The 18,158-nt window shown below is 51.8% G+C and overlaps 6 protein-coding genes across 6 annotated transcripts; 3 read left to right on the top strand and 3 right to left on the bottom strand.

Moving 5' to 3' along the window:
* Positions 1 to 1,704: 1,704 nt before the first annotated feature.
* On the top strand, positions 1,705 to 3,743 carry V1518DRAFT_414748 (uncharacterized protein). The gene has a single exon (XM_066903652.1). The coding sequence runs from the start codon at positions 1,948 to 1,950 to the stop codon at positions 3,595 to 3,597; it is 1,650 nt and encodes a 549-aa protein (XP_066760216.1). The 5' UTR covers positions 1,705 to 1,947; the 3' UTR covers positions 3,598 to 3,743.
* Positions 3,584 to 4,956, bottom strand: V1518DRAFT_414747 (flavoprotein). Its single transcript, XM_066903651.1, has one exon. It carries the CDS (start codon positions 4,693 to 4,695, stop codon positions 3,838 to 3,840), a length of 858 nt encoding a protein of 285 aa, XP_066760215.1. The 5' UTR covers positions 4,696 to 4,956; the 3' UTR covers positions 3,584 to 3,837.
* Positions 4,957 to 4,971: 15 nt separating this feature from the next.
* Positions 4,972 to 7,050, top strand: V1518DRAFT_404909 (rab-GTPase-TBC domain-containing protein; the record flags this gene model as incomplete). The annotated part of the gene is made up of 1 exon (XM_066901903.1): positions 4,972 to 7,050. The coding sequence occupies one exon, from the start codon at positions 4,972 to 4,974 to the stop codon at positions 7,048 to 7,050; it is 2,079 nt and encodes a 692-aa protein (XP_066760214.1).
* Positions 7,051 to 9,388: 2,338 nt separating this feature from the next.
* Positions 9,389 to 11,627, top strand: V1518DRAFT_414739 (uncharacterized protein). The gene has a single exon (XM_066903650.1). It carries the CDS (start codon positions 9,519 to 9,521, stop codon positions 11,430 to 11,432), a length of 1,914 nt encoding a protein of 637 aa, XP_066760213.1. The 5' UTR covers positions 9,389 to 9,518; the 3' UTR covers positions 11,433 to 11,627.
* Positions 11,552 to 13,877, bottom strand: V1518DRAFT_382610 (uncharacterized protein). Its single transcript, XM_066901664.1, has 2 exons — positions 13,822 to 13,877; positions 11,552 to 13,767 (listed from the first exon to the last, which is right to left on the bottom strand). The coding sequence occupies exon 2, from the start codon at positions 13,755 to 13,757 to the stop codon at positions 11,835 to 11,837; it is 1,923 nt and encodes a 640-aa protein (XP_066760212.1). The 5' UTR covers positions 13,758 to 13,767; positions 13,822 to 13,877; the 3' UTR covers positions 11,552 to 11,834.
* A 1,073-nt stretch (positions 13,878 to 14,950) lies between these two features.
* V1518DRAFT_414733 (fungal-specific transcription factor domain-containing protein) lies at positions 14,951 to 17,975 on the bottom strand. The gene is made up of 2 exons (XM_066903649.1): positions 17,457 to 17,975; positions 14,951 to 17,403 (listed from the first exon to the last, which is right to left on the bottom strand). Exons 1-2 carry the CDS (start codon positions 17,659 to 17,661, stop codon positions 15,113 to 15,115), a joined length of 2,496 nt encoding a protein of 831 aa, XP_066760211.1. The 5' UTR covers positions 17,662 to 17,975; the 3' UTR covers positions 14,951 to 15,112.
* Between the last annotated feature and the right edge of the window lie 183 nt (positions 17,976 to 18,158).

Raw genomic sequence — 18,158 nt, 5'->3', positions numbered from 1 at the left:
GAACATAAGGATGGCCGGAGATTGGAATCGAGTGTAGGAGAGCTATATCTGAGGCCGACTGAAGGCAGGAAATTAGTCTCGTTGTGTGGTCCAAATCCTGTGCAAACACATCGTCTCAAATGCACCGACTTCGTTTGATTCAATTGTTCTTGTTTCTGACCGTTTGTTGCAGCAGATTTAGATCGAACTACACGTCTGCTATCAGCACTCCCTGCAGTTTAGCCCCAGTTATGGTTTCTATTTGCGCTGCTGGCCCAGTTGGCGCCATAAACATGGTTGAATGGACGGCAGAACTACCGAACGACGATAGTCGACGTTCCATCAAGAAACGACTGAAGCCCAGCAAACAATTTTCGTATTACTTTACGGAATGTGATACGACAAATTAAAACTATGACGGCGCCTGTCATGAGTGAGCGATTCGCTGTTCAAGGACTTCTGATCGAGATTTTGCACATGATCCTAGACATGGCATTGTTTCAATTTCGTTAATGTTGCAGAGTTCTCTTCTGCGCTGGTAGAATAACCTGTCATAAATGTTGACATTGATGTAAGCCCTTGTAGCTTCCGTAACTCCTGAACGGTGTAACTCACTGGACATAGACCTGATTTTGTGTCTTTCGGTATATAGACCTGTACCACGACTGTTGCTTGAGAACTTTGAATACGATTCTTGGCTCGCCGCTCCAGTTGTAGCACTTGAGCAAGATAGTAGATGTGACAAATTTCCACAGCAAGATCGCATACTAGCTAGACTCCTAGAGGAAAGTTTTGGACTCTATAAGTTGTGAGAGACTTATGGATATCAACAGAAGAGAATGGTCTTGGAGAAGAGCTTGTGTAGAAAATTATTGGCAAGACTCAAGCAAATTTGCGTACTCTTTCTAAAATTATGGAATTCGTTTGCTTTTGAACCGACAATCCTATTTCTGTTGCAGTTCAAATTAGTAGTCAATTTGGTGCTGAACGAATTGGATCTCTCTGGTTGGCCGGACTAAGAATGACATAGACGTGTCTCGTCTGCCTTCAGCTGGATGCTTACTTTTGAATTTCGTATCTTTTGATGAGGCATCCATTTAGTTTCTATACCATAGATCGTTGAATTTCCTACCAAAACTGCGTCTTCTGACCATCCGAGGACGTTCAAATATCTCGTTAGATTTATCAAAATTTTGGCACTAACTGGAGCGCTGGAATCATTATTTGCTTCTTTAGTCTGCCAGACTGATAGTGGATGCAATAGCAGTACTAGCCTCAAAGGCCATGAATCTATATTTGACGTGGAAGTTGTTATTGCCACCGTTACTGACAGCACGCAACATGGACTAAACACAACTTAATCAGCATAGAGAATATGATGGATAACAACAAAGTGCATGTGCTCTTGTCACAGTAAATGAAGCTGCGTGTATGGCTTGTCAGTGCTCCATACCCTATAGAGTAACTTGACTCCACGATTTTCGTATTGTTTTAGTTGTAACCAACTTGTGCGCTTTTAACACATACCGCTTTTTGTTTTCGGGGTTAATTGGCATTGTGGCAGTGTTTGTTCAGAATAGTACTGGATCAGTTGACGAATACTTCCCACACTAAGTGCTATTGAGGTGCGGCGTGTGTGGCACTGTCGCGCCGCACGAGAGACGGCTTTACCCCGCCCATTGACCAGACCTAGGAGTGGGACAGCTGCTACGAGGCAGCTTAGCACTGGACGGCATAGATATAAGCTTAGGGGACTGAAGTAGCATCATGCAAATAGCTACACTGGGCGCAAAACCATGAAGGTGCAAGTGGCGGCGGTGAGCGAGCGAGGAAGGTACGAAGCCGAGGAGAGAGGTGCTAGAGCCGACGCATTTTGCGGGGTAATCGTCGGAGCCCCTCTATAAAGCCAGCGAACCACCACCACGCCATCGATTCAAACAACTACTACACGTACATACACACAACATCATGGCGCCGCTGATCTACAAGTCACGATACGCAGATATCCCCGAGTATTACGGCTCGATCCCGGAGCTGCTGACGAAACATTCGCCGTACCTGCGCAGCCGCAGTGACGTCGCACTGTTCACGGACGTGAACACTGGTAAGACTTTGAGCGTCGCAGAGCACTATGCGTACGTCCGTGCACTTTCGGTGGTGCTCAAGACGCGGTTTAATATCACGCCAGGTACTGTTGTATGCTTGTACGCTCCGAACGATATATACCTCCCGGGTGTGCATCATGCTATTCTGTGGGCAGGCGGCGTCGTGTCTCCAGTGAACTCGGCCTATACCGAGGCGGATATAAAAGAACAGGTGGAGAGCGCGGACGCGAGGCTGATTATTGCAAAGAAAGGAGCTATGGCGGAGCTCGGTGCACGAGTCGCAAAGGCAGTGCATACGCAGAAAGTTGTCTGCGCGGTGCATGACGATCTTGTCGCTGACGCGTTGTGCAATCTCAAGGCAGGCGCAGGCCCTGCCGGAGATCCAGAGAAGCTCACAAAATCAGCCAAAGAGACGCTCGCGTACCTCTGCTTCTCCTCCGGCACAACCGGAAAGTTCAAAGGTGTCATGACATCACATTTCAATATGACCAACAACGTGCTGCAGAGCGTCATGGCGGGTGCTGTACAATTCAATCCAAACGGCGTATATGCAGGGTTTTTGCCAATGACGCACATCTACGCTCTCAACTCGCACATTTACGCGACCGTGTATATCTGCGCGCAGGTGATCGTGTTTCCCCAATTCGATTTCGAGATGTTCTTGAAGGCGTGCTTGAGATATCAGATGTCGCACATATTCCTCGTGCCGCCGGTTATGGTGCTGCTCGCAAAGAGCCCACTCGTGGATAAGTACTCCGAGATAAAAAAGTACTTTCAGATTGTGTTCTCCGGTGCAGCTCCGCTCAGCAAGACGCTGGCAGAGGCTGTCAAGGCGCGAATTGGCGGCACATTCGTTGTGTGCCAAGGATATGGCCTAACAGAAGGTAGTCCTGTGATCAACATTACTCCTGTGAACCGACCTGACGAGAAAGTGGGAACAATTGGCTGGCTCGTGCCGAATCTCGAGGCACGATTGATCGACGAGCAAACGGGTGAAGACGCACCGCGCGGCGGACCGGGAGAACTTGTATTGCGCGGACCAAACATCATGATGGGATATCTGAACAACCCGACCGCGACCACCGAGACGCTTATTGGCGATGGGTGGATGCGCACAGGCGACGTGGCGTCTGTGGACGATGAGGGGTATTGGACGATCGTGGATCGATCAAAGGAGATGATCAAGTCGAAGGGATTCCAAGTCGCGCCGGCTGAGCTTGAAGCTCTGTTATTGCAGCATCCGCATGTGGTTGACGCCGCCGTGATTGGACACTGGTCGGAGGAGGAAGCAACAGAGCATCCACGCGCATTTGTCGTGATGACGTCACAGGGTGACGCGGCGCAAATTAAGCAATGGGTAGATGAGCAGGTCGCGAAGCACAAGAAGTTGTGGGGCGGAATTGTCGCGATTGATCAGATTCCCAAGAGCCCATCAGGAAAAATTTTGCGACGATTTTTGAAGGAACGGGTGGGTGATATCGTAGTGGGAACGCGGAAGATTGCGAGATTATAAGTAATTTTGTTAAGTACAGGAGAGAAGGTGAGTGGATGCTATTAGCAAGCAGCGATACAGCGATAGTGGAGATTCAACAAAGACTGAGAAAAAGAGAAGAGTAGTAGTGTATAACCCCAGCAAAACCGAACAAAACAAAACAAAACACCAAGATAAAGCAAAAGCCCGGCGCCATGACCCTAGCAGTAACCTTGCAGATGCAAAAGACAGACAAACAAAGAGCAGTAGAACCAACCCAGATCAGGACTTTATGCTCGCGACCTCGGAGCGCTCTAGCGCGTCGTCGACCTCGTCCTGGAACCGTACGTGACCGTTCGGGATGTCCGGGGAGACGTGGCGGGAACGTTCGTGGATGAGGCCCTGCGTGTCTGCGAGCGGTTCGAGCATCGCGATCGGGTACTTCTTTGGTGGGAACTGCGCGACGACCATTTCGACAATGTCAGCCCACTCGCGCATGCCGCCCATGCCGATGTCCCCGCAGGCCAGGACTTTCTCGACGGGGCGGAGCACCTTAATCCACTCCATTTCCTCGGTTATGAGGCGCAAATGTCTGCGCGTCAGCGGGTTCGTGTACATATACGTGTTCATGGCCGGAGCGAGCCAGATCGGCATGGCGGGGTTCCACGCGCGGACGACGGAGGTGAGCAGGTTGTCGCAGATGCCTGCCGCAATCTTGGCGAGTGTGTTTGCGGACAGCGGCGCAATCAGCAGCAGGTGTGCCCAGCGACGCAACTCTATGTGCACGATGGGATCGGATCTGTCGGACCAGGAGTTCCATTCATCAGAGTCGCGCCAGACGTGGATGTGGGCCGGCAGCGGCTTGTCGGCGGCAGGGAGAAAGCGCTCGGCGGACTTTGTGAGCACGATCTGGATCGAGATGCGTGAAGGCTCGTAGATCCGATAGAGTTTCTCGACGATGAGCGGGACTTTGATGGTTGCGACCGAGCCGGAGGCGGCGAGGAGCAGATGGAGCTTGCCGTCGTTCAAGGGCAGATTGGGGTGTGGTGCCGAGATGGTGGTGCCGAAAGGCGGAGTCGGTCCATCTAATGACGCCGGTGGCGTGGCGGCTTCGGGTGCGAACGCAAAAGCGTCAGCCATAGCAGACTAGGACGGTGGCTGAATTTTTGGATGATGGCGGAATTGGTGAAGATGGGAGCGGTGACGATTAATGCAGATCGCGATGAGATGCGATGCGATGTGCCTCGTCTGCGATAATAGTTCCCACTCCACCTGCAACTTTTCCACGTATACTGCTCGGTGTCTGCCGGGGCTAATTTCTGGACTCAGTATTACCAAACAAACGCCATCGTTGGGATCCTCGCGACAGGCGTCACTTATACCGCGATACGTGTCCGGTTCATGGCTCTCGACACCATGCACAGCCTGGCTACCCCGCCATTGACATCCTCCCTTCCTTCGTCACCTGTACAAGCTATTCCCCCATCACCGTCGCCGACTCCACCGCCACCCTCACCGACACCCGCTCAGCGCAAGCGCATTGCAGCTAAGGAAGCCAGCATCTATACTGCCATTGCTGAGCGCGACTATTCTGCGCTCGCGCGACTTGCAAAGTCGAAGGACGGGCTTCTCTCTGACACCATACGCAAGTCCGCGTGGCCTCTCTTACTGGGATTTGACGGCTCACAAACAACGAGGGCGGAAGAGGATGCAGCGCTGGCGCCACATCTCGACGAGGCTCAGGTCAAGCTCGACGTCGACCGCTCGTTCGCCAACTACCCATCCCCCATCTCCCCGGCCGAGCTCGTAGCCCATCGTGCCGCGCTCACGCACGTTATTGTGACCGTTCTTCGTCGCCACCCTGGACTCGCGTATTACCAAGGCTTTCATGACATCGCGCAGGTATCTTACCTTGTCCTTGGCGCTTCTCTCGCCGTGGAGGTTCTAGAACGCCTGGCGCTCGATCGGCTTCGGGATTTCATGATGCCTTCGATACAGCCCTCGCTCGACCACCTCGCATTGATACCAATACTTCTCGCCCGCGTCGATCGGCCTGTCGCGAGCGCACTCGTGCCAGTTTCCCCGAACTACGCACTCGCTGCCGTTCTCACGCTGTTCGCTCACGAGTTTGACAAATGCGACGACATCACATTACTGTTTGATTTCCTACTCGCGTGTCCGGATATGTCTATTCCGCTATACATATACGCAGTCATTCTCATCGCCCGGCGCGACGAGGTCCTCGGACTCCTGGATTACACCAGCGACGACGACGATTATGACGAGAAATCTGCTATGGATGCGCAAATGCTCGAGGCTATATTGTCCCGGTTTCCACAGCCAATGCCAATATCGCTATCCGACGCGATGTCGCGCGCGCTAGCACTACGCACACAGCATCCACCGGAGACGTTAGTGCCAGCGTGGAAGGCAGTGTCTACCTACTCCGTCCTGCGGACGCTGCACAAGCCGGATCTGTCGGGTTTACCGCCGCCATCGCCGCAGCCGCAACGGATACCGGCGCGATGGAAAGAACACAGTAGGCGGCAGCGAAGGTTAAGTGTTGCTGAGTACGCCGAGATCAGCAGTGGATTTGTGGCCTCTAGCAGCGGTGACTCTGGCAGCAGCAGCAGTGACGATAGCGACGGCTACTCTTCACACAGCGAATATTATGACGCAGCCGAGAACGTCTCCTTCTTTCCGCCACCTCCGCCATTAGCCGCTAATGGCTCCGTCATTCTCAACGAGGACGAGTATGACTACATAGACCTGCAGGAGTTCTCTCGACAGCACGAAGCGGACGCCGTGAGCCCTAGCTTATCCATTCCTGCTGTTATAACTTCGACTGCTATCAGCAAGCCGGTGGACTACTCCTCATACTACGCTCAAATGGACGCTCTCGTCACGCAACAGGTTTCGGAGTGTGAGGTGCTTACCGCGAGAGCGAAGAAGCAAGCACGCGCGCGTGCAGAGAAGCAGCAGAAGGTGCGCGAGGCGAAGGCAAAGGCATCTCGACGGCGCGCAGCGACTGCTTCTGCGGCCGCCACTGCGTTGCGGCGGCTTGGGTCGTTGCCGATACTGAATAGGCTCAGTAGCGGGGGGTCAACGACTGCGTTACCAGGAGGTGTGAATAATAATGGGAGCGAGAAGCTGCTTGACGAGTCGATGGTCTTGCTCAACAAGAACGCAGTGCTGTCTGACATGGCGTCGTCAGCTGGTTCATCACCATCTTACGTGATCAGCACCACCACCATCAGCAGCACCACCTCAGTCGGAAAACCAACAGGACCGCCTACACCGGCGCAAAGGCTAGCACGACTATCTCCACTTAATCTGCTTCTTGCCCCACTAGCCGGACAACAGCACAACCCGACCGTGAACGGCGCTGGGGCGCTGGTGCTGCACCCCGCGCACGCAATGGCCGCACTGAGTGTCTCATTTTGTATTGGGATTATGTCAATATGGCTTGCTTGGTTTTGGCGGCGAGACTTTTAGACTGGAGTAGATAGTAGAGAGAGTGCGGGTGTACGATAGAAGTTCTAGCACGTCGCCGCGCGCACATGTAACGCGCAAAAGACCACGGCGAGTGTCTGGTGACATATTCTCGGCAACCGACCGCCGGCAATCCCTCATTCCGCGACACACATCCTCCTCTAGCGCTGACGAACACCATCACACAACCGAGACTCATGTACCATGCAGTCCTGTGCCACATCATTGTAAACGTCTTCGTGGTCGTAGCTGAGTACTATATGGCTGTCTCCTGATGGTTTAAAGAGGAGTGGCAGCGCTCTATTGAGTAGTGAAGTCGTCGAGGGAGGGCGTGAGGGAGAGTGGTGTGCTCACAAATCGTACTCGCATGCCGCCACCGGCGTGCAGAGCCTTCAGAGTGTCAGTGGATACTTCACGCCGCCGTCGGTGTGCGCAAATTGTTGCAGCATCCGTTGTCATTTCAACGCATTTAATATGTACGATTTGATCGATCCGATACCGAAAAGTCCGTACAACCTGTTCTCGCCCCTAACCACCACCGTTAAGCAGCGTCGAAGAGTAGCGCAGGTAATAAACGCGTCGAGTCAGAAACCTGCTGACGGTTCATTTGATTGGTTTCAGGTTTTAAATACTGAGGTTGACTGTAGACTACATGAAATCGCTTGTGATTATATAGTGTCTGAGTTTCCCAAATCTATCCAAGTTTCTCATATACCGTCCAAATCCCGTCAAGTGCCGGACCAAGCGTTCGCAAAGACTGTGACGAAGACAGATAGGTATTCCAGGCACAAGTGAAAGCAGATTTAATGAGTGTAAAATCAGTAGTGCAATGTCGAGAACGCGTTCACGCGTTCAGCATGTTCAGGAGCGCTCGATGGCGTCTAAGCGATAGAAGCGATGACGTCCATCCGACAAAAGCGATATAGTAGTAGTATTGCGGTGTGATACATAGCTATGGATCTCTGAGGCTCATCACATCATGAAGTCAATCGTCATCTAACAATCATTCTCATGCCTGCGACTCTATGTGTTCTTGTAAAGTGAAGTAGAGCACCAGCCAATGGTCATCCTCATATCCGTTGCTAGCCACGTTAATGCTATCGCGTTATGAAGTACACTGTCATTCAACAGTTCTCCGTTTGTGGCGCATCACTTTGATGTATTGCGATCTCAGGAAGTAATTAGTCGCGCCGTTTAGATTGGTTGTCCTCATCTAGATTGTTGTGCTCTGACTTGTCAAATAAGATATCTCTTGTCAACTGAATTACAGTTGTGATATCCTGTTTCTTAATGCATCTGGTCGCCGTCGTGTCCAACTCTTGCCGGTTGCCAGTCCACAGTCACCCGAATACCGTCGTCATACTCCCTAGTCTTCAGCTGAGGAAATTTACGCAACAGACATCTCGCGACACTGGCCAGCCTGTTAAGCCGCTTAGAGGAGGAGTATGTGCACTGACAAGTCTTGCAGGGGCCACGGAGCTCAAGCGACCATAGGACAAGAATGCTCCGCCACGGAGTACTCACGCCCAGCGGCACGATCTGGCAACGGCAGAGTTCAACACCGGGCTAAGAATACGACCAGCCACTCCAGCAAACTCTTTACTGGAATTGCGGGGCGCAATGGAACAAATTACAACAGCAACCAGCGGAATACGCGTAGATCAGAACCACGCAACACCATGCAGCAAACGCGTCGACATTGGACTATTCAATGCCATCTCGCGATCCTCACGCAGCAGCTAAGCAGCTTCTCATATACATCTTCACTTCGACAAACAAACCGCTAAGAAAATATCAATGCAAAATAGCAGAAACAATGTCAAGAATTTCAGTGTTTACCATTTTACCCGTAGAACTGAGACCATGTATATGCCAGTCTCCATACCGTGAAACACCACTTAATCTAAGAATCTGACCCGTACTTCAATGACTCAGATATGACAGTAGCATCTAAATGTCAGCATTGTGAAACTGGAAGGCAGAGAAGTACGGCAGACGTGTGTCATAACAACAAGCAGCCCGGACGTAAACGCGATCGAGCGAAGGCGAGACTTATGAAACTACCGCGAGTGTCTTCAAATATGTCTCAATCTAACGCTGTATTCTAGTGAATATCGCGCACAGAAAACAGTAGAGCATACGAGAGGAAGCGATTATGTACTCACCACCAGCAGAAGCCATTGCTAGAAGACAAGCTGTGAGTTCTCGATGCGTGCGTGCTTAGATCGGGGGATGACTGTGCGGGCGAATGAGACGACCTCAAGGTCACGCAAATCCAGTACACCGCAATGCACTCATTCTCACGATGAACCATATCGACTCCGCCTGTGATACACTAGCTCTTGCGCGAGCTACCTTCGTGTGCGTCTTGCGAGATGGTGTTGCCATGATCAGCGAAACTCCCAACCACCTTGACTCACTCCGTTCGGATCTCTACAGGCCACCTCTCCCCTCCTCCATACTCCGCGCGCATGCCAGTCCCGCTACAGTCTACTCGTGTAGACGCGTCAAAGCGCACAGAAAGCATTGGGAGAGAAGACGCCGGCGCAGTCTGCGTCGCGACCGCGGCACTTGGCGCATCATTCGTCTCGACGCTCTCCCGCTCGCTCTTAAGTGCCGATGACCCGCAACCACACCCTCCGCAGCAGCAATTTCACCGTCTCCAGTCCTCGCCGCGGTCGTCAACCTCATCATTTTCGCCACATCACTCTCATCTTGTCTCCAGCAGTTTCGGCACTTCTCTCGCTCTCGGCTTTGGGCCTGGCACAAGCGCAACCCGTCTCAAGACACACTCCGAGTCCCTCGTCGGCTCGTACGAAGAGTCGCTCCTCTCTGGCCGCACCTCAACTCCGCCGTCGAAGCCGGCCGTCACCTTCCTTGCGCGCATCGGCGTGCTTGGAACCGGGGCCACATGTCCGCCGCGGTTACGATGTCCACGACATATTTCGCTCGAGTTCGCAGCGGTGTATTATGACTGGCAAGGTATGGTGAGCGTGCAACAGCAGCAACAACAAGCAGGACCTGCAGGACTTGGAATTGGCGGGTCGACGGTTGCTAGCGCTGGTGCGAGCAGTGTATCTGCAACCGCCGTGCCTGGTGACAGTTCGCCCTACGTTGGCGTTCTAGATCTCGAGGGCTACTACTCTACATTTGCGAACAAGAAGCAGCAACAGAAGCAAGCGCAAACTTCCAACTCCGCTGTCACATCGCCTTCCTCTTCATCATCGCTTGCGCCTCTGCCGTCTACTCCGACCACAACGACACTAGGCTACCGGATTCCGGAACAGGGCCAGATCCAGATCGTCATTTCGAACCCTCACCGCACGGCTATCAAACTGTACTTGGTACCCTATGACTTACGAGACATGCCAGCTGGCACGCGGACTTTCATACGGCAAAAAATATTTGTCGCAGATGACACATCGTCGGTAGCTGCTGCGAACAAGAGCGCCAAGGGATCGCTACGGCAAGCAGTTCACCTCGAAGTCGTCTGTCCCTCGCGAGGCAAATATTTCTTATTCCGGTCCATTCGTGTGGTTTTTGAGAACCGCGCACTTGATGCAACTTCCTCCTCGTCCACCACAAATGGCATCTCATCATCACCTTTCTTACTTAATCGCTGCGACAATGTTCGGATTGAGACCGTGGTCGCAGAATACGCCACCTACTTTCCACACTCGACGTCCTCACATCGCGGGTCAGCATACTCGCCGTTTGCCAATCCCTCATTCTCCCCGCCACCACAGCTCCAAGCTCCCACATTCTCTACCGCAGCATCACCATTAGCAACACCTCCGTCACACCCGCTATTATCCCCTTTCTCGCATTCGTCATCGTCGTCATATCTACAGTCACTTGGCCGAAGTTTCACATTGGGCTCGTCACCGCTATCCTATAGCACCACTAGCAATGGCCAACGGTACGCTGATATTGCGGAGTCTGCTGTGGTTATTGACGATACCCGCGGGACGTCGCTTTCGCCTGGCACGCCGCTTGCGCGACGATTATCGAAACTGAGTTTACAGGTCTTTTACAGCGCTGACGATGATGAAGACGAGGAACCGAATGAAGAGATTAGCGATACAGCGAGATCTTCGGCGGTTATGTCGTCGAAGACAAAGGATCAGTCTGATTTATTGTCGCCACTTGACGATACGAATATCATTTCAACCACTGCAGTACGGAAGAAATCACTTCAACTGAAGAAATCTGCGACTGCCGCAGTGATCTGTGAAGAAGAGCACGAGCAGCCTGATGAAGGCCTGGACATAACTTCATCACCACCACCACGACGGGGTGAACTTATCACATGGGGCGAGCTACACAGTCGGAGTATTGTATTTCAGCACCAGAGTGTTGGTAGTGGAACTGATAGTAGCAACTAGCGCCAACGGGGTTCGTATTGTTTTCCAAAGTATTGAGTTTTGCATTTTTTGGTATATTGGGGGGTCAGGGATATGCGTTTGGCTTTGACGTGGGCGATAACCACAGGTTAATATCGGTGTTATTTGGAATATTTGCGGCATCCTTTATCTCTCCAGTAGTGACATACTTGAATAATTATCATTGCACAACATGAAGATAGTCTAAACTAAACAAAAAAAACTCAATAATACACGCATGCCGTTAAGCAGAACAAAGTTACGCACGCAAAAAACTTTTCTGTGACCAGGACGGACGAGGAGGACATAGTGAGGAATGTGAGACAGGGAACAATTGATGATGGGAGACCCGAGAAATGCAGGATGTTAAGTGTGTAAAATCTTGTAAAGTCAAGTTCGAGCTGTTCAGAACGTCGTCTTTCGGCCCTTGAACTCGACCGCGTTCGCACCGGAACGCGAGCCGCCTCGGGCACCGCCGCGACCACCGAAGCCGCCGCGGCCACCACGAGCACCGCCGCGGGCACCACCACGACCTCCGAAGCTACCGCCGCCGCCGCGTGAAAAGCCACCACGGCCGCCACGAGCACCGCCACGCGGGCTTGCGTTGGGGTCACGGGGTGTAGAGTAGTCAAGACGGATAGAACGGCCAGCGATTTCAGTGCCGTTAAGGGCTTCGAGAGCGACCTTGGCCTCGTCCACGGAACCAAACTGCACATAGCCAAAGCCTTTAAGCTGCTCGGTTTCCGGGTTGGTGGGCAGACGAACGTTGAGAACATTGCCATGCTCACCAAAGACCTCAAAGAGATTGTCGCGGTCGACGTTGAAGGAAAGGTTGCCAACGAACAAAGTGTCGGAAGGGTTCGAGATCTTGTCGCCGTACTGCTCCGCGCGCGGCGGACGCTCAGTCTTAGTGGCCGGGTTCGAGAGGTCGAGGTTCACGGGTCTGCCGTCGATCTCAACGCCCTGGAGCTCCTTGAGCGCCTTCTTTGCGGTAGTATTGTCAGCAAAGTCAACATAACCAAAGCCCTTCGAGCGCCCAGTCTGCTTATCGGTGATAACGCGTGCAGAGACGACCTCGCCAACGCCTTCAAACTCTCGCTTAAGCCAATCATCATCAACGTTCCAGGACAGACGTCCCACAAAGAGAGTCTTGGGCTCGTTGCCATCCCCCGACTCAACCTTCTGCTTCTTCTCGGAAGCGGTAGCATCGTCATCAGCGGACTTGCGCTTGGTAGCCTGCTTCTCGGCAGGAGCCACCTTCTTCTCGATCTTCTCTTCTTCAGACTCAGACTCATCGTCCTCAGACTCGGAGTCGCCGCTCTCCGAATCGTCATCAGAGTTGTCATCACTGGAGTCGTCCTTAGCAGTAGCTTTAGCAGCCTTCGCCGCCGCGGCAGGCTTCTTCTCAGTCTCTTCCTCACTGTCGCTATCGTCAGAGCTCTCGTCGCTCTCGCTCTCGCTCTCAGCCTTCTTGGCAGCCTCAACCTTCTTCACGGGCACCTCATCCTCGGACTCGGACTCGGACTCAGACTCAGACTCAGACTCATCCTCGGACTCGGACTCCTCCTTCTTGGGCTCGGCCTTCTTGACCTCCTTCTTAGCCTCTGGCTTCTTCACCTCAACCTTCTTGGGCTCTGGCTTCTTCGTCTCGACCTTCTTGGGCTCTGGCTTCTTCCCCTCAGCCTTCTTTGCGACAGGCTTCTTGGTCTCGGGCTCAGACTCGGACTCGGACTCGGACTCAGACTCTGATTCGGACTCTGACTCGGACTCAGACTCAGACTCGACCTTCTTGGCCGGAGCAGTAGCCTTCTTTAAGGGTGCGGCGGTAGCGGCCTTCTTGCCGTTCTTGATGGGTGCGGGTGCGACGGACTTAGGCTTCTCCTCCTCGGACTCGGACTCGCTACTATCAGAGTCGCTTTCGGACTCGCTCTCGGCTTTCTTTGGCGCAGGAGCATCGACCTCCATCTTCTCGTCGTCAGAGTCAGAGTCGCTCTCAGAGTCAGAGTCGCTATCAGAAGACGACTCAGTCTTAGCGGCAGCCTTCTTCGTGGCCGCAGCTGGCTTCTTATCCTTGGCTTTCTCTTCGAGCTTGGTCGCAACAGCAGCAGCGGCGGTGGCTGCCTTCTGCAGCTTCGCAGGAGCGGCCTTCTTGCCATTGAGCTCCTTGGTTACGGCAGCAGCTACGGCACCGTTCGCCTTCTTTGTTTCCTTCTTCGTCTCCTTTTTCGCGGGCGTCTCGGGCTTCTTCACGCCGGCAGGCTTAGCGGCTAGGGCCTTGGATTTTTTTGCTGGAGTGCCAGCAGCGGCGGGCTTAGCGGATTTGGCCATTTCAAATGTACTGCAGAGGTTAGTTTATGATCACGCAATACGATAATAAATATCGAAGACGTACTGGATGTAGGAGGGACGACCGATGGAGAAAGGGAGTGGTGGGGAGGTGAGAAGAGGAGGCTGGGAGGTTTGGGAGAAAAGAACATTGATTTTTTTTGGTAAGGTTTTGGGAGGAGAATTTTTTCTCTGCAGCACCGGGTAAATAGTTGTGGGTTAGGGCAACATCTTAATACACATTATTTGATCCCGTTGACTGAATTTATAGGGGGCAAAGTCGGGGTGCGTTCTGCCGCTCTATGAGTATGATACGCGTCAGAATGCCAGGAAGTGTAATGCGCTGGAAGAATTAGTGATTTAGATTGCTCTTTGGCATATCTCGACGCTTTTTGGAGTATTATCAATTCCTTTCAAGATTGCTATGCGTTTTGTCAGTTATGGTTACACCGATTCCTCTCTCATGGCGTACACCGAGCATATCTTAGCAGATTCATTACTTGAGCCCAGAGGTTAACAGCATGTACTAGGCTATGCGCACGCAAAATATAGTGACGGGTCTCATTTCTATCTAGCCAGGCATGCGTCTTGCTCATATGAAATGAAGCCGCGTGTAACACCAACTTATGGCTCCACCTCAGATCTACTATGAATCTTTCCTTTTCCCTAAAATTTTTGCATCAATTGATCCCTTTATTATAGCAAATGCAGTACATATCAAAGTAAAAAAAATCACATGGAATCAAGTTGTTGACTAGCTTCCTAATTCGACGCATGTTGGACGCGTGCCGCGCCAGTCCTGTCGTGCCACGCTGGCAGCGCAACCAGAGCATCGCCATAAATGCCGCCATGCATCAAGATAACCTTGTACAACAACTCTTGGTTTGACAACGTATTTCCTTCACTTCGCGAGTCAGACGCGTTCTGCACGCTTGGAATTACAGGCAATTTATCTATATGAAGTGACTATTTTGCCGCTAAACTTTCCGTTTTGTTAGTCCACAGCAAGTCGCAGGAAATGCACAAGGCTCAATACCATCATGCACTATAATGTCTCTGTGAACTGCAACCCTTCGGCACAGAACGTTATCGTTCTGTAACGACAACGGTGACGACATTCAGCGGGAAGTCGCGGTTCTCGCCATCAGTTTTTATCCCAATCGCACCTTCCTACGCTTCTGCACGCACCAATGCCATTAATTACTTTACGAATACGCATTAGTTATGACCTGCCAAAATACCTAATCTACATAGAGTTACCAGACCACAAAAGTACACCAAGTTGCATATACGACTAATGCACTCTTCAAAAAGCAGCTATAATACACAGCTCTCGTTACGTCCCATCACATCACATATCAAAGATCGAGTTCCTCGCCTAAACTCTTCTGCACGCAGTCCTCGAGGATCCCTATCATTTCATTGCCTACCTCCCATTTGCTGCCAGTTAGAGACAAGACGACCCATTTGATCAAGCCGACGGTCAAGTTCTTCCGCTCTATCCGCTCAAGCTCATCCGGTGTCTTGGCCCTGTTCATGCGCTCCAAGAATGTGCGTCCGGATTCAGCCGCCATGGCCCACTCGTGCTCCTTCCTGTGAGCAAAGCCGATGGCCCGTCGGCGGCCGGATAGCACAGTAGACTCAGGTCCATCACGGCAGAAGCCATACGCCCAGAAAACAAGCGTGCAGTGTACGATGATTGCAGCTCGATGAATAATTGGGTCGTCCACGACGGAGTATCCGGTCGGTATGGCTGGCGGTCCAACAGGCTCCAGTGGCATATCTTCACCGTCTCTGATCGCGCTTGGCCATTCGTCTGAGTCGGATCCAACCATGAACACGCTGTACAGAGCTTTGATCGCGTGAAAAGCTGCTTCTTTCGCGGATTCCTGTTTGGACCATTCGTACATATGCCGTTCTGATGCAATAATATCCTGCCGTAGCGTAGACCTTCCCAAAACACGCGGATCGCCTGCAAACACATGCAAATCATATCGAGCAACATGCATACATACCTGACCCATTCGATACATCAACGAAAACAACGACGACGTATCGCTCTGGCTCGCGCTCTCTGGATCTCCATAGCCTTGACCATCGCCAGACTTGAGCAACCGTTTTCTCTTGTTGTCGAGATGAGATTCGTACCAGAAGTCATATGCTCGGCCGATTGTGGATTTCCAAGTATCTCTGAACGCACCCCATCCTAGCGAATTCACTTGCAGCGCTTGCTGAGACATCTGGATGGACAGAGACATGACGCCGCACAACAGCGTATGCATTGCAAATCCTTCTGCTTCGACAGACTGTTGATTAAGCAAACGCTTCAATCCGACTAAAAACGGAAGTGGCGGCTGTGAATTCAATAGAAGATAACGTTCATCCTCTGAAGAGTCCCAAATACTGTCATCGCACGGTAGAGATAATCGCATTTCGTGAGCATGCATTAATAAACTGTGGCCAAACAGAATCGAATGAGTCACGTCTAAAATGAACGCCATCAAAACAGAGCGTTTGATCGATTCTGCCTCAACCCATCGTGTCCATGTAGAGCCGTCCTCGTCTTCGGGTGATATCGTCACTGACGGATCTAAGAGCGTGGAGCCGCGTCGAATGAGTTGTAAAGTTGCACCGTGATGAATATGTGCGCGCTCGTGCATTTTTCGAGTACACATAATTTTCTCGCAACACTCAAGTAATAGTAAGCTTTGCAGAACCCATACCTTCGTTGGCGGATGAAAATCACGAGAACTGAAAATGATCCACCGCAACGGCTCCACGATTTCTAAGATCATTTTCTGGTCATGTGCGTAGTACGCACCGATCTCAATCATGCATAGTACCAATGGAGACGGGGTGGTGTCTATATCAAACGACTTTCGATGTAATATCGGGTACTGTACATGAAACTTCTGCCAGTATAAATCAATGTATCGTTGTATGTTATCCAGCGTGAAGTTTGGATTGACTCCCAGTGCGGGTATAAGACTGATCAGCTCCAGTCTCTTGGTCTCTGATATCAACCATGTCTGTGAGAACTGTGGCGGCGTGGACAACTGCGAAAAATCAAACGACGGCGAATCCAGAAACGATGCAAAGTCAGTCGGCGCAAAGAAATCTCTGTTTCCAGACAGCATTGCATCCGAAAATAGCCAGTCAATCAAATCGGTTGACGACTGAGGGTTGTATGTTTGCATGGCGCCGTCTTGACTAACGCCTTGAACGGCAGTTGGCGGCTCGTAACTGTCTGTCATCTGAACCGGCTCGCCGGGACTTTTGACATCCACAACCAAGGTACTTCTGCGAGGTGGTATTATTGGAACATTATTGATACTCGCTTGGTGCTGCTCATGTGGTGTGTACCCAATCGGCGTTGCACCAGGAAGCGCATGCATGACGTCAGATGCCGTCTGCGTCGTCGTGGACCGCCTATGGTCGCTCTTGGGCGACTCTGCACTAGATACGGACATGTCGTTCGATCCTCGTCGCTTAGAAGGACTTTCAACATACGCGCCGTCGTTGCCGTTGGCGCTCGCTCGAACCGAGTGCCGGCGCTGATGTCGCTCCAAATGCCGCACGCATAGATCTTCACGGACGAAAGATTTCGAGCAGTTTGGCCATTCACATCGGTAGATCTGCTTCGGCGCATCTATATACTCTCAGCCATTGCCACAGAGACTTCTCCAACGCCGAATTACTTACGGTTGAGTTGATGCCGCCCCAGATGTTCTAGTCTTGTAAACGATTTTGTGCATCCCGGCGAATCACATGAGAACATTTTTGCGAGGCCTTTTCGAGATTTTGCTCTCTTTTTGTGTTTGAGGCTCTGCGCCGTACTCGTGCCGTTGTGATTGTCGGTCGGAGTTGCCGCCTGGTCGGAATCGACACCGTTGTCTTGTGTTTCCATCGTCAGTCCAGCAGTATACGTATTAGGGTATAGTCGTGTAGTTATTCTCCAAGCCGTGATAATGGTCACCTAGACGTCTGCGCTGTGACAAGATGTGCGGACATCATACGAGGACGCGCTGGCGTAGTACGAGTTCTCGCACTGGCGACGCACCGCCGTATGCTTTGTTACCCTTTGAATCCCGTCTAGAACAAGGCCGTCTCTTTGGAGGCCTCGGCGACGACGTCACGGGATCTCGCGGTATTCCAGGGGATGATTTATTTAGCTGGTTGCGATTTTTTCCCCGCATTTTTTTGATCTTCAAACTATACGCGTGTGTCAGCAGCAGCCCACGCATGCGATGCCATCGCCACTAATGTGCGTAGTCGGCGAGTTCTGGCATGACTACAAACACCAGGTTGAAACAGGACAGGCTACTGACTAATGTACGACTGCGTCGGCAGAAGGAATTCTTATTTGCTCTCGCGTTCTGGTGACCCCATCGCTAGCATATTCAT

This window comes from Limtongia smithiae, assembly GCF_038497785.1.
Source record: "Limtongia smithiae strain NRRL Y-17922 unplaced genomic scaffold V1518scaffold_4, whole genome shotgun sequence".
NCBI lineage: Eukaryota > Fungi > Ascomycota > Lipomycetes > Lipomycetales > Lipomycetaceae > Limtongia > Limtongia smithiae.
This window is presented reverse-complemented; position numbering and strand designations above follow the sequence as displayed.